Source organism: Hyperoodon ampullatus (genome assembly GCF_949752795.1).
Source record: "Hyperoodon ampullatus genome assembly, chromosome: 6".
Lineage (NCBI taxonomy): Eukaryota > Metazoa > Chordata > Mammalia > Artiodactyla > Ziphiidae > Hyperoodon > Hyperoodon ampullatus.
In genome coordinates this window covers 42844600-42859738 of record NC_136919.1, presented here as the reverse complement: position 1 = coordinate 42859738, position 15139 = coordinate 42844600, and the positions used below count along the sequence as shown (strand labels likewise).

At 34.0% G+C, this 15139-nt stretch overlaps 1 protein-coding gene across 3 annotated transcripts in view; it reads right to left on the bottom strand.

Annotated features, from left to right (window-relative positions):
- AGTPBP1 (ATP/GTP binding carboxypeptidase 1) overlaps positions 1–15139 on the bottom strand; it is a gene marked incomplete at both ends in the record, with an annotated part of 140949 nt that overhangs the window by 94728 nt on the left and 31082 nt on the right. For 2 of the 3 annotated variants that reach the window (XM_079705796.1, XM_079705797.1), the window contains 3 exons: positions 7832–8009; positions 9575–9783; positions 12808–12845. In XM_079705796.1, the coding sequence (XP_079561922.1) occupies positions 7832–8009; positions 9575–9783; positions 12808–12845 (425 nt within the window). The remainder of the gene's footprint in view (positions 1–7831; positions 8010–9574; positions 9784–12807; positions 12846–15139) is intronic. The other variant, XM_079705798.1, reaches the window with a different exon arrangement.

Genomic DNA, 15139 nt, shown 5'->3' with positions numbered 1-15139 from the left:
CTTTTTTCTAGCCTAATTGCTATAATTAGGATATCTAGTACTATGCTGAGTAAAAATGGTGAGAGTGGGCATTCAGCTTTTGTTTTTCTGTTGAACTCTTTATCTCTCATTTCTGAAGGACAACTTTGATGGGTAAAGTTTTTTTTTTTAAATTAATTTATTTATTTTTGGCTGTGTTGGGTCTCCATTGCTGCACATGGGCTTTCTCTAGTTGCAGCAAGCAGGGGCTACTCTTCATTGAGGTGAGCAGGCTTCTCATTGCGGTGGCTTCTCCTGTTGCAGAGCATGGGCTCTAGGTGCACGGGCTTCAGTAGTTGTGGCACGTGGGCTCAGTAGCTGTGGCTCGCGGGCTTAGTTGCTCCGCGGCATGTGGGATCTTCCCAGAGCAGGGCTTGAACCCGTGTCCCCTGCATTAGCAGGCGGATTCTTAACCACTGTACCACCAGGAAGTCCCAGGTAAAGTGTTTTTGATTGACAGTTTTCTTCTTCAAGCAATTTGAATATATCATCCCACTCTCTCCTGGCCTGCAAGGCTTCTCCTGAGAAATCTACTAATAGGCTTATCAGTATTACCAGATAGGTAACAAGTTTTTTCTCTAGTTGCTTTCAAAATCCTCCCTTTGCCTTAAGAGCCTGATGAAAATGTCTTGGTGAAGATCTCTTAGGGATGAATCTATTTGCAGATCTCTGAGCTTGTGCACCTACATAGCCATATCTTCACCAGATTTGGTAAGTTTTCAGCCACTATGTCTTTAAATAAGTTTTCTGTCCCTTTCTCTCTTCTTCTTCTTCTGAGATTCCCATTACACAGATGTTGTTTCACTTAATCGTGTTCCACTATTCACATAGGCCTTCTTCACTCTTTTTCTTTCTGATTTCTTTTTCTCCTCTGACCTTATAATATCATGAGATCTGTCTTCGAGTTCACAGATTCTTTCTTTTGCTTGATTGAGCCTGATACTGAAGTTCTCTACTGCATTATTCATTGTATTCTTCAGGTCCAGAATTTGGTTCTTTTTATGATTTCTTTCTCTTCATTGAACTTCTCAATTTGTTCATGTATTGTTTTCCTAAGTTCACTGAATTGCTTCTGTCTTCTCTTGAAGTATCTGAGCTTCTTTACTTTGAATTCTTTTTCAGATAACTCACAGACCTCCATTTCTTTAAGTTCAGTTACTGAAAAGTTACTGTGTTCCTTTGGCAGTGTCATGTTTCCTTGCTTTTCCAGGTTTCTGAAGGTTTTGTATTGATGTCTGCACATCTGAGGATGCAGTCAACTCTTCCAGCCTTTTTGGACTGGCTTGGGTAGGGAAAAACTTTCACCTGAAGGTGACTGTAAGAGCACCAGCTGGGTAGCATGCAGCAACTTTGCTTCCTGGGAAGGCACAGTGATGGCGTCTTTATGCAGCTCCATCAGTTGAGGTCAACATCAGCACTGACTGTAGGGGTCTTCTGTGGCCTATACTATGGAGGTCCTCAGGTAGCAGTGGTGGCTAGGGCTATTGGGATCCTCAGGGGCAAAGGCTGCTAGGGTCTTCTTGTAGTCCTCTTTCCTGCCTATACGAGGAAGTTCTAGCTAAGGGGATCCCCCTTGGCACCTGATCTGGTATGCTGGATCTCACAGCAGTAACAGAGCCAGCCAGGGTCCTACAATCAGGTGCATGTGGAACCACCATAAAGTCTGAGTCCTTGGGCACTGGTACACTTGCTGTGGCAGTGGCATTGGTGTCTAAGGTGTGAGAATGTGCATATCTCTCATGAAAATGAGGTCTGGAACTCTGGGGCTCACTGTAGTGAGTCCAGCTGAGGGGAGATGCAGCAGCTATATGATCCCACAGCAAGAGCTCCATCCCCAAGGAACAAATGCAAGAGGCAGGACTCCAGGCAGCTCCGTCAGCTGAAAGCAACTTTGGTGAAGACTTGGGAAGCCTCGGAAACAAAGGCTATAAACATCCACAGCAACAAGGCTCACCAGGATTCTTCTGCTGTCCTTTTCTCCATGGGGTAAAATTCTACTGAGGGGAACTCTCTGGTACCAAGCTGCTCTGGACTGGGGGATGGGGTGATGGAGATAAAATGCTTCCTGTACTTTTCTATGTGGCCATCCTCAGGTTTTGAGTTCTGCATGGTTTCTGATGCTTCTTCATTGAAGTTCAGAGCTATCCCTGAGATATTTTCATCAGTTTGTAGTTGGTTATTTATTGTTTTTGCTGCATTTGCAGGGGAGACGAGTGTTGGGACGTCCTACCCTTCCATCTTGCTGATGTAACCTTCTTTAAACTCTTTTATACTTCCATTTCCAATGTGATTTATTATAGCAAAGATTATAAATTCCTCCCACCCAAGTATTTGTTCTCCTCTCCTTCATTTCAGTAACAGAACCTCTGAGTTTTAGCTAGAGGTTATAGATGCCAGCCTCCCTCACAGTAGTTACAGCCATATGACTAATTTTTGGCCAACAGTATGTGAGGCAAAGTTGTAAATACAAACTCCAGGTCCCATCCTTTAAAAAGAAAATTGCCCTCTCCATTTTCTTCCATTACCATTTTCCACATGCACATGAGGAAACCACCATAGGAGATGATGAAAACAAAAAGAATCTTTTTCCTTTGATGACCTGGTGGACAGAGGCCTACTGTCCAGGATCACCTACCCATCTTCTGGATGGGTATGTGAGAGAAAAAAAAAAAAAATCTATCTCATGGCAGTGTAGCAAATAGGCTCTGGAGACAGAATACCTAATTCAAATCCTGGTTCCTTGAGTTACTAACTACTTGACCTTGAGCAAGTTACATAAGTTATTTGTGTCTCAGTTTCCTCATCTATAAAATGGAGATACCCACACATACTGTTCTTGGGAGACTTAAAGGAGTTAATATATATAACGTGCCAGGCAAAGAGTATGTGCTATATGGGACTTCCCTGGTGGTGCAGTAGTTAAGAATCCGCCTGCCAATGCAGGGGACATGGGTTCAATCCCTGGTCCGGGAAGATCCCACATGCCATGGAGCAACTAAGCCCGTGTGCTACAACTACTGAGCCCATGCGCCTAGAGCTCATGCTCCGCAATAAGAGAAGCCACCACAATGAGAAGCCCATGCACCGCAACAAGGAGTAGCCTGCGCGCAGCAACAAAGACCCAGCACAGTCAATAAATAAATAAATAAATAAACTTATTTCTAAAAAAGAGAGAGTATGTGCTATAAAAATGTCTGTTATTACTATTGTTGCTTGAAGGACTGTGGTACTGTACTGGGTCACTGTGTAACAGCAGCTCAGTCTATCCTAACAAGCAGAGTTACAAAATTGCTCTAAATTCTTTCAGAAATAGACCACACAAAGTAAGTATTTATATTGCATATAGTAACTGGGTCTATTTATGTCAATGTACTAATGCCAGTTAGTCGTGGATAAACATAGGAAAAACTGACATTTGGTAAAAGAACTGTTAGGAAAAAAGAAGGCACTGATTTCAGAAAAGCCTATTGCAAACAAGAAAGACAACTCCTTGGATAGGGAGAAGGGAAAATGCAGTTCAACATCAAAGAGAAAATATGTTTTTATATTTTAGGCAAACCTGTCAAATTTCTTCCTTTATAGGTATTTTCCTTTGGTTTCATACTCCAGATGTGAAATGTCATATAGCTTAGGGTGTCTGAGACCTTCTTTTCTATTCCAATGATCTATTCTTGTACCATCACCAATAAATATCAATCATTATAACTTAATCTCACAATTAAAATCAGGGAATATAAATCATCCTTGTTGTTAGTTTTCAAAATGTCCTTGGCTCATTTATAGTGAAGACAAAAACATAGGAAAAAACTTAAATGGCTATCAATAGGAAACTAGTTAGATAAATTATACTATATCCGTATGATATAACAATTAAAAGGTACAAGTCAGCACTTTCCATAAGGTTTTGGAAAGTATATTCCAAGGGGTTTATTTTGTTCGTCCTATTGCTCCTATAAATGTGATCTTTCCCTTTGTGTTTTCTGTTACTGTTTTTTGTTGATACATACATATACATACACATGCGTGCACACACGAAGGAAAACTAGTGAATTTTATTCATCTATCTTGTAAACAGGACTTCATTGAACTTTTATCTGGTCTAAGATACATTTTATACTTGATTTGCTTGAATTTTCCATATGAGCAATAACATCCTCTGCAGACACTGATATAACTTTATCTCACTCTTTTAATGATTAATACCTTTCCTTTCCCTGTCTTACTGATTTGGCCAGAGTTTTCAAAACAATATTAACTAATAATGGTTAAGAAAGGCTTCCTCTAACACTTCATAACTATTTGTGATGTTGGTTGCTGATTTGAATTAGATAATACTCAGTTAGCAGGGAAAATATTCCTTAAGAAATTTTATCTGGAACTAATAATGATTTTTATCAAAATTCTTCATGGCATTTATTAACATAATCATTGGTTTTTGTGCTTTGACCTACTGATAAATTTTAATTAAAGTCTTAATATTACGATAAACTTACTTTCTAAAATAACCCTTACTTTGTCAAAGTGTCCTATATCTGAAAATGCAGCTCAATTCAATATGCTAGTATTTTAGATTTTTATATTTATTTTCATGAGTGACAATGATCTGTAAGTTGTCTCAGGTTATTCTTACCAGGTTTTGATTTCAGCAACATACTAGCTTCTAAACTTTTCTCTTTTTTCTATGCTCTGGAAAATAAAGCATAGGAAAATTTCTTGAAAGTTGAAAGAACTAATTTATAAAGTCATCGTTGTTTGGTGTCTTCACTGAAGGCAACTTGATTGCATATTCAATTGTGGGTTTGCTACTATTTAAGTCAATTTTAGTTATTTATATTTCCCTAAAATATTGTCCATCTCAATCATATTTTCAAATGTATTAACAGGAGCTATCTTTAGCATCCACTTAGATTGACTGGATCTCCTCTATTTAACTTGCCAAGAACTTAGAGGTATATTAAAATCACCCACTAATGCTGTGTTTCTACCAATTTCTCCATATTATCCAAATAATTATAGCTTTATCTACCTTTGTTCTAGTGCTTGGCACACTTGTTATTATCTAGCTTGCATAAAATCATCTTTGATATCTTGCTTTAAACATTTTGTTCTGTATTTATATTTTGTGGGGTAGTAATAATGTCTTCCTCACCTTTCTTGAGCTGAGAAAAACAGATACACAGTTGCCAATCTGTTCATTTTAAGCTTTCAGTCTTACTGTTTTAAGAGTTTCCAGGATGTACCAGCTACTTAGATTTTGTTTTCAACCCAACCTGAGAGTCTCTTTTTTTTTTAATGGGAGTATTTTATCCTTTTAGATATCTTATTACTGAAATTGATTTGCTTGTTCTCGCTTTGTATTCAGCATTCTCCGGATTTTGTGCATGTTGGAAATTTTCTTACTTTTCTATAGCAGTGATCAATGGACCTCTTCAAGAATTTTTTCCAAGAAGAAATATACATTATTTTATACAGAATTTCAAAGGGTTCTTAGTGTCTGAGGTCCATCCATGGATTCTTATGGTTCAGTAGATTCTAGTCTAAGGATCTCTGCTCTAGATGTTACTTTTACATTTTGAAACACATATTTGGTCCACTATTTCTATAATTACCATCTTAGAAATACAGCAATATTATAATTTAAGAAATCCATGAATATAAATTGCAAAAGACCCAGTTTACTATAGCCGTATATTATGTATCTTTCACCAAAAATTAGTTGATATATTTCAAAATAATAGTAGAGCAACTATTTAGTATTACATAATTAACAATTTGTAATGTTAAATACAATTACTCTACTACCATGTCTTCTGCATTCTTGACTTAATTCATCACTGGCCTGGCGGAAGTATTATTTCATATAATTACTTCAGAAGGGTTCCTGGGCAATATGCTTCTGTACCCTTGCATATCTAAGAATATGTCACCTTCACATATGAGTGGCTTCTAATAACGGTTCAGAAATCTTGAGTCAGAACTCTTTTCCTTCGAATCTCCAGCATCTGCTTCACTATCTTTTGGCATTAAATGTTTAAGAGAATAAGTCTTGAGGCCAGCTCAATTCATCCATTAACAAATGTTAAATGCACATTTATTATAACTCATGCAATCTAACGCATGCTGAGGATAAAATGAAGGTATAACGATAGTCCTAGCTTCGTGGAATTTACAGTCTAACTGAGGATGGTAAAAAATAATGAAAATTGTGATAAATGTAATGAAGCCTGATATGTGAGAAAATGATGGAGAGCAGGGTGTTTTCCTTGTGTCTATGCAATTGCTATTAGAACCCTGCTCTCACATCTTATTCATGAAGCCTTCTTAGTCAATTAAAGTCTCCATTTCTAGTTCAGTGATCCATCAGTCTGAAATGATGCAGAAAAGGAGCCCTCAGAAAAATATTATCTCTGTCTTTTTTTTCCCCATGTTTGATATATTCCCTGCACTACAAGTCAGCTTTCTCTATCCATGTGATTATTTTGGACACTGAACAAAGAACACTCCGGGGTATATCCTATCTCTCTCCCAGTGTTACTACCTGCCACATATAGCAAAGTTTCACAGCTTTCTACCAGTTAGACCACCACTTAAACTTCCATAATCCTACATTGAGAGGGAGAAAGAAATTCCAACAGCTCCTAGATTGTCCCTCCAAATTAGATACTAGTGGCCCTCAACCTGGAGCCAGAGATACTGCATTTCATAGAAGGGTGAATAGAGTTGACACTCTTCCTTAATCTATTCTTTTCTCCAACATGTTTGTTGCACACCCTACGTTTATTCCATGAGAATGCTCCTTTTATCTAGTTTTCAGATTCAGTACAGATTTTTCTCCTATTTTTGAAGTCTGTTGGCAATTTTAAATGGAATGAGAAGAAGCAATTAGATCACTGTTTTCACTCAGCTATGTTTAATCAAGTCCCAGACTTAGACTTTTAAACCTTTTAAAGGAAGTTTCTGAATAATCCATTTTGATATTTTGTGTAGACTAAACTTCTACTTTAATAATTAAATACTTTAGAAATGCAATCATAACAGTGAACTCTGTGATATATACCATAGGTAAATCTATATCGAGGATAATAAACTAATTATAATTACTTGAAACTTTTCTTAAGTCACTTACTTCAAAGAGTTGCTTTTAAATATAATTAAAAACCTCTTACTTCTTAAAAAAGTGATCACCTAACAAGAAAATACTTTAGATATTCTATTAATAGCCTAGACTACTTTCTCTTTTTAATTTTTCTATGTCTTATCAAAAAAATTCTGCCTTTTCCCCACATTAAGAAGTGGAAACTCTTACTTCCTTTGCTATGTACACAATATTGCACCAAAAATGACAAAGAGCCAATTTATGATAATTTCATATTTTCTATCAGGTAAGTAACTGTGCAAGTTTTGTTAAACATAAACCATAATATATTTGATGATTAGACACCTTTAACTTTAAAAAATGAAGTTCATTAAACAGGTACAAATGTAAGCTCAAATATAATTACCTAAACAGTTAATGTTTACATTCTTAGATTTTGAAAATTTATATAAATTATCAAATACTGTTCCTGTGTGGTACTTAAAGTTTTTCACAATTCACATTTCCACATATGTAGTACACCCCACATTCCTTCCCTTAATTACTCAATCTCAATTTCTTATATTTGAAGAAATATTTATTAACTAAAAAATAATATGAAAGTTTATCATGTTCATTAAAGCCTTCTTTTGCTAGGGAGATGAACAAAAGCAAAAATAGATAAAGTCACACAATTCCAATAACCACTGAAAGCCAGCAAGAAGCATGTGGTCCTACCTTCAGGGGGTAAACTGTAAAGCTGGGCCACAGGTCCAGTCACAGGAATAACTGGTAACTGGAAATGGAAAGAACTTTTAATCGTTGGGAGTGGCAGGCGATTTTTAGGGAAACACTTCCTCATTATCAGACTGGAGGTGTTGACAAGAGGATCAAGGGTCCTGACTGCCAAACATTCCTGTTTTATAAGAAAAGAAAAAAAAGATAATGTGCCTTTGGTGAATAAGTGAAACAATTTTACATGACTTCGGAAAGTAATATATTAATAATTTTCAAAAGGCAAATACCACAAAAAACAATATTTTTAACATAATTATAAAACAGCTTTGACTAATCAGAAATATCTCTTTGTAAGTAAGAACCTCATATGGCAAATTTAGCAATAATTTTCCTTAAATATTTTAACTAAGCAGAAATCAGTACCATCTTTGGTACCAGAAGTCACCAAAGCACTAAGTAATATCTATGAGTGACTTAGGGAGCATTTAGCAAGCCTAGGGTATAAAATAAAAATGAAAATTTAAGGGAAGAAGAAAAAAAGAAGAAAGATTAAGAAATTAAGAAAGGTGTAAAAAATAAAAAGAAATGTGCATTTGGCTGAGCCTTTCTCAAAATTCTATCAGTTATCATGCAATAGTACCCCTAATAAGTTAGCTGTTCAACTTATAAAAGAATAGCCTGAATATCACAATTTTAAGTTTTAAGAGTTTAATTTCCTATCCTGGTATCTAATCTTGAGAAGGACTAGTGAACAGGGAATTTGAAACTATTTCATATAACACTGTTATTATTATTGACAATTGACATCTAGATGGCTTTAGATGGCATTTTGATAACCTGTGAAATTTTCAGTAGAAATCTTCACACCTGACCTGTCAAAACAGATGAAAAACTAAGGCTCATAAATGTGAAGTGGCATAAACAAAGTCACCCAATTCTTCCTCATATATCAAATATCCATCACTGTCTACATTAGGAATAGTAAAAATAAATGCATGTGATTGATCTAGAAAAGAAAAAGCTAAGAGTTAACATAAAATATGTGTTCTTAACTACTCTCACACAGAAAAAGATTATTTGTTGTGTGTAAGACCAAGAGGGCACAACCAAGATGACTGGTTAGAATTTTCAAGACAGATTTTGTTCTAATAATTATAGCCTTGTAAAAATAAAAGGTTACTTTGCAATATCCCCACTCTCCATAACTGACAGTCTTCTACAGATGCTAGAATCTTGCTAAAGATATTGTTGAGAAGGTTTATGCATAAGATGGCTGGCAGAACCAGGATTCCTAACTCCAGGTTTCACTTCTGTACCTGCACTATTTAAAAATATTCTCTCCAGAAGAAAGACTGAGAACACTCACAAACAACATATCTGCCTTACCAGCCATAAAGGATTCGTGAATACTTATGAGGGGAACATACAAAACTGAGTACAGCCAACTGCACACCTTAGAAAATGTGGCTATATGGAATTCTTTCCTGCCCAGTGGAGAGATTTATATACATCTTCCTTTTACGTATGGGGGAAAAATCTCATATTGCAGACATACGCACTGAGCACTTTCTAGAACTCAGTCTGATGTCACATTTGAGAAACGATTGTGCCTTTTGGCTTTCGGATTTTTAAAATATATTTATCATACTTTTTGAGTATTTTTAGAAATACTAAGTATTCTTAAGAACCAAATCCTATCATTAATAGATAATCATAATAACAGGAAGAAAATTAAAAACTCACTTGTGAAGTGTTATAAAGAATTTTCATCCCATTGGCATCAATAAATGCTTTTCTTCCCAACTTGATGCTTGTAACACTTTTTAAACTCTGTAAAATTCCTTTTCGAATGAGCATGTTTCTATGCCGATTATCATGGCGGTGCCAATCTACATAAATTGTTAAAAGGACTTGGACATATCCTCTGTCTACAGCTCTCCTGGCATTTGTTTCTTTAACAAAAGAAAATTGAGAAAGAATATTTTTTAAATAATAAGAGACACTGGTAGAATAAATCAAATTAAAAACATAACCACAATACTGGAATGAAGTCTTACAAAACTTTTTTTCCAAAAAAAATGGCAACCACATATTTAAATATTTTTTAGCTAACAAAATAAATATGACAAGTTCCAAGTAATTTTCCAGAAACCTGCCCATATATTGTTTTGTGGTTAATAAATATCAAAATATCTTTAACACAACTAAGGTTGTATATTTTTAAATGTTAATACTAACAAAACTTTCATATATTTTAAAACTTATGCATATACTGACTTTCATTACACCAAAAGGAATATATAAGCCTTTAACTCACTAGCTGTGACTATGATTTTGTCAAAAGCCATTATCATTATCGCAACTTATATTACAATCTTTGTGTGAAATAAACTCCATTGGATTGTAGTTCCTATTACAAATTTTATGCATTTCTATTGAAATTATTTTAAATTTTAATTACCCCCACAATTATATAAATATCCATGCTACAACAAAGCTAAGTGAAAAGTACTTAAACAACTTTTTAGTAAGTGAAATGTAAGAAGCATTATATGATTAGAAGATAGTGCTTTATTGTCATTAATTTTTTAATATATGAAAAAACTGCATCAAAAAAATTTTTTGTAAACAGTCAATTTTATTGGGGTAAAATTAACAGAAATAAATCCATAAATTTGATGTACTTCATTTTTTTATGTTAATATTTAAGATTTTTAACCAAAAGGGTGCATTTCACTAAGATGAGCACAAGGGAATCATATCTTAGCAACATCCTGGGCCACCCAGCACCACATGGGTGGGCCAATGATAGAAGTGGAAGATAATGTGTAATACCAACCCATCTGAGGTTGTTTAATTAGAAAGAAATGCCAATCTCTTCCTCATCTACATTTACGTATAAAATGACCACCTGGCTCATGGCATGGACACTAAGATAATGCAACAGTAAGGCTGTGCTGCTTTTAGTTGCCTGAAAGAATTACTACAGTTTTAAATGTGCTAATACCCACCTAAAACATAAAGACACTGAGATCAACAAACTTATTAATGCCCTCTTAGAAATTATGTTCTGATATTTGAGAGCTGGAAGAAACTCACAGGGGCAGGAGGGGGGCACTTTCTTATGTAAAAGGTTTAATACCTTTGTTGTGTCTAGAAGAGCTAGTTTGCTAAGGCTGTGGCTATCTATAGAACAGTTCAATAGTTCTGACTAACAATAGTTTCATGTATTTTAAACAAATATACACATTTTGTTCACACCAATTGGAATATATAAGCCTTTAGCTTACTAGCTTTTTAGTATTACCAGTAATACTTAAAAAATATTACTAGCATAATGTCTTTTAAGAATCACTGTAACTCCTATTACAAACTGTGTTTCCACTGGAATTCCCAAAAGCCTAAATGGTATTTATGAGAAATATTTAAATTCTTTATTGAAGATCAAATAAAAAACTTGTGCATAACTCAAACACAGGAGCTGAGTGACTCTTAAGAGAAGTGAGCAGATCTATCTGCAATCCAGGATCATTTACTTGTCAGTTACTTTTTTACCTGATGGAGCAAACAGATATGTTTGCCCACCATCCTCCTTTGAAGGAGAAGAAGGGAGGGAGTAAAAGGAAGCTTATTATTTAAAACTGAAGATATCAGCATTTCAGTCATTTTACGTTAACTGATTTCTAAAAATACCTGAAACTTAGAGTTTGAGTTTTTACTGACTTCGAATTAGTGACTTTGTCATCAGTGATTCTGAAAATTAGTAAGCTTTAATAAGAGTTTAGTTTTAATGGCTATTTTAATCTACTCTAAATCAAAAAAATATGTCTACATTAATTTAAAAATTAATCTTTAAACAATTTGAACCACAAAGGCAGGGAGGGCACATCAAAGCAAGGCTACAGATATCTTTGAAATTAATCCAAATATTCTAATCTTGGTCTAAAGTTTATCACATCATATATGAAAACAAAGCTACATAGCTAATCTAATTGAATAACACACATTTCATTTCAAGGATAAAACTGTTAACTGAATTTTATGCACTCTAGTATATAATACTAATACCTAAGGTGATTCTTTAAATTTAATAAATCATTACCAAATATCAGATTCTCAATCAATTAATCATTTGCTACTGTCCTTCTCATCAAACTTAAGGGGAAGTTGGTCTCACCATCAACAGACAGTTTTGGGGAAAAATAACATTGAAAGCCATCAACATAGATCTTTAGGACTAAATGTTATTGTGGTTAAATGAGATGTTAATTTAATCAACTAATGGAATGGGGTAATGGGAGTGCTAACAAAAATTAATATTTAAAATACAGACACTGAGTATCATGGAGAGAAAAAAAAGCACATAATGCAGATGGTTACTCTCCAAAAGCACCATATTGTGTTAAGACATATTTCCTCCAATACTTCAATTTTGAAAATTAAAAAAATTGTGCTTTAGTCTGTAAATGCATTTAGTAAAATATAAATTTACAATTAGGTCATTTTTAATGTTATAAATTTGAATTTTATGGTAGAAATAAAACTTCTAATAAAGAGGTCCTAACTGAAAATCATATGTTATACAGAGACAGTAGTTGTCAAAGATACTCTTCATGGTAGATGTTCTCAAGGCCATGTTAGCATCACTTTTTCAAAATGATACTATATAATATTTACATATTACTTTCCCCTACTAACAAGGCTTTATGTTTATGAAAGTAACTTAGAAAAAGGAAGTCAATATACTTGAATAAATTATATGAATGTACTGATAAATTAGAGCTCAATAAACATAAATGATCTTAGTTAGATATATACCAATCAACTGTACTAAAAGATAAAATCAACTTTGACATTAAATTATTATGAACAAACTTTATAAACATAAACTAAATCTACATTTCCAGTTTCTTTAACACAGTAGATAGAATACTCAGAAAAATAGTATCTAGTATTTCTAGTATTTAAAAACTTACTTGATTTTAGCAATGCAGCAAGAGTGTCTAAAGCAACCCTGTCAACATGAGAAAACACAAACAACAACAAAACTAGTAAAATTAATCTACAATAGTAAATTCATACAATCTTTTCAGATAAGTAATTAGTATCTACTCCAAATGTCATTCCTGTTATAATCAATTACATATGGTGTTTCTCTATATGCCTCACTTCCTTCAGGTTAAAATTGGATATGAGGAAGATTGAAATATCAACTAAAAGGCACCCAAAAAAATGTTTAAGAAAGAAAAAGAAGAAAATTAACAATGTCTAAGTCTTCGTATCGGAGGTTAGGCGAATGGAATCATTGTACCTGATTGTGTCTGACTGGGACAGAGTTCACAAAGGAATAACACTAAGAATCATAGATTCTGATTCACAAAAAAATTAAAACAAAAACCAGTTTTAACACAAAGTTTGCAACTACAAAATTCTATAGATATTCGTAGCTATCTGACTTCAAAGTATTTTAGCTCTATCAAGCAATAATCCTAACATTTAATGTAATAACAAATGTAAAATATTTTGGAACTAGGAGGTTTGGGGAGAGGAAGTATGAACCCTTAACATTTTTCAGCCATACGGCACCAAAGAGAATAATGACCTAATTAACATCTCAAAAATTCTCACTGCCCATTAGAGGACTTATATATTCTTTGAATATAAATGTGCAGTTACACACAGTGAAATCAGGGGCCATTAAGCAGCTTTAAAAATATATATAACATCACTGTGGAAAACCTGTAATTCAAATATTTTTTTAAAAATGAGTTATTGAAGAAATGGAACTTTCAGGAACTTTAAAAATATAAGCCAGTATCTCTTAGTAAGATTTCAACAAGGATAATTAATTTGCATGAAAATATGTACACTGTCAAATTTAAGTATTTCACTCATCACTAAGCATTTGTTGAATGCCTACTAGATCCCCACAGTAGCAGGTTCTTCATGGGTATAAAATTAGAAAACAAAGTTATCTCTTTCACAGATAATTTTACAATCTAGATAATGTAATAAAATGTACACATCTATGGAAAAACTACTCAAGAAATTAAAACTGAAAACAAGATAATAAGGTTAATAAAGCTGCATACACATTAGTGGTACACATAGCGTGACCAGATGATGACTTCTAAGATGACTTAGAAGATTTAAAACGGATACTGATTTAAGATGGATACTGGTTCAAAATAAAACCTGAAACAATAATCCAGGACTAGGTACAGACTAAGTGCTCATTTATAATAAATGCTCATTACTGCTACCCTCTAGAGCAAGTTATTAACAGTTACATTTTGGTTTATTGACACAAATAAAGAAACCATATAAACATTTACTTATGATAACATTTGTAAAATAAAAACAACAGTATATGCGCTAAAAAATATAAACTCCTGCATGTAACTTTCTTAAAACAATATGCAGTTTTGGTAATAGCAAGTTAAAAGTAAATGAAAACTATAAAATTATAACAGAATTTTCACAGCACTGAATCATCAGTAAGAAACTTTTCATAATCTTATAATTATTCAATAAAATGCACTTAAGACTATAAAACTATCAGAAAAAGGATGACTTTTAAATTGGTCAAAATCAGAACTAAATGGATCTTCTAAGTACAATGGCAATTTTGGGGAAAAAAGAAAAGAAGACTTCATTCAGCAAGACCTGATAAACGCCAGAAATTGTTACACATGCCTTGTATATGTGTTTTCTAGTTTAATTCTTTAAAAAAAAATTCCTAGTCCATAGAATTGACACATTTTATGAATAAAGAAACTAAGGATTTCAGAATATAATATGCCTAGGGTCATAAAAACTAAGTGATAAGAAAAATAAATCATACAAGATTCTTGTTGAGAAAGAAAATTATGAAATCAGAAATGTCAGTCTCCTCCAAAAAGATATGTTGAAGTCCAAACCTCTAGCACCTCAGAACGTGGCCTTATCTGGAAACACGGTCTTTGCAGATGTAATTAGTTAAAATGAAGTCATGCTGGAGTAGACTGCCCTTAATCCATCAAGACGGATGCTCTTATAAAAAGAGGGAAGACTATTTGAAGACAGACACACAAGGAGAGAACACCATATGATGATAGAGGCAGAGACAGAAATGTTGCACCTACAACCAAGGACCATTAAAGATTGCCAGCAAACCACCAAAAGCTAGGAATAAGCAAGGAAGGATTCTCCCCTGCAGGTTACAAAGGGAACACTGGTCCTTCTGACAAGTTGATTCTGAACTTCCAGCCTTCAGAGACAATAAATTTGTTATTGTAAACTACCAACTTTGTACTAGGTACTTTGTTA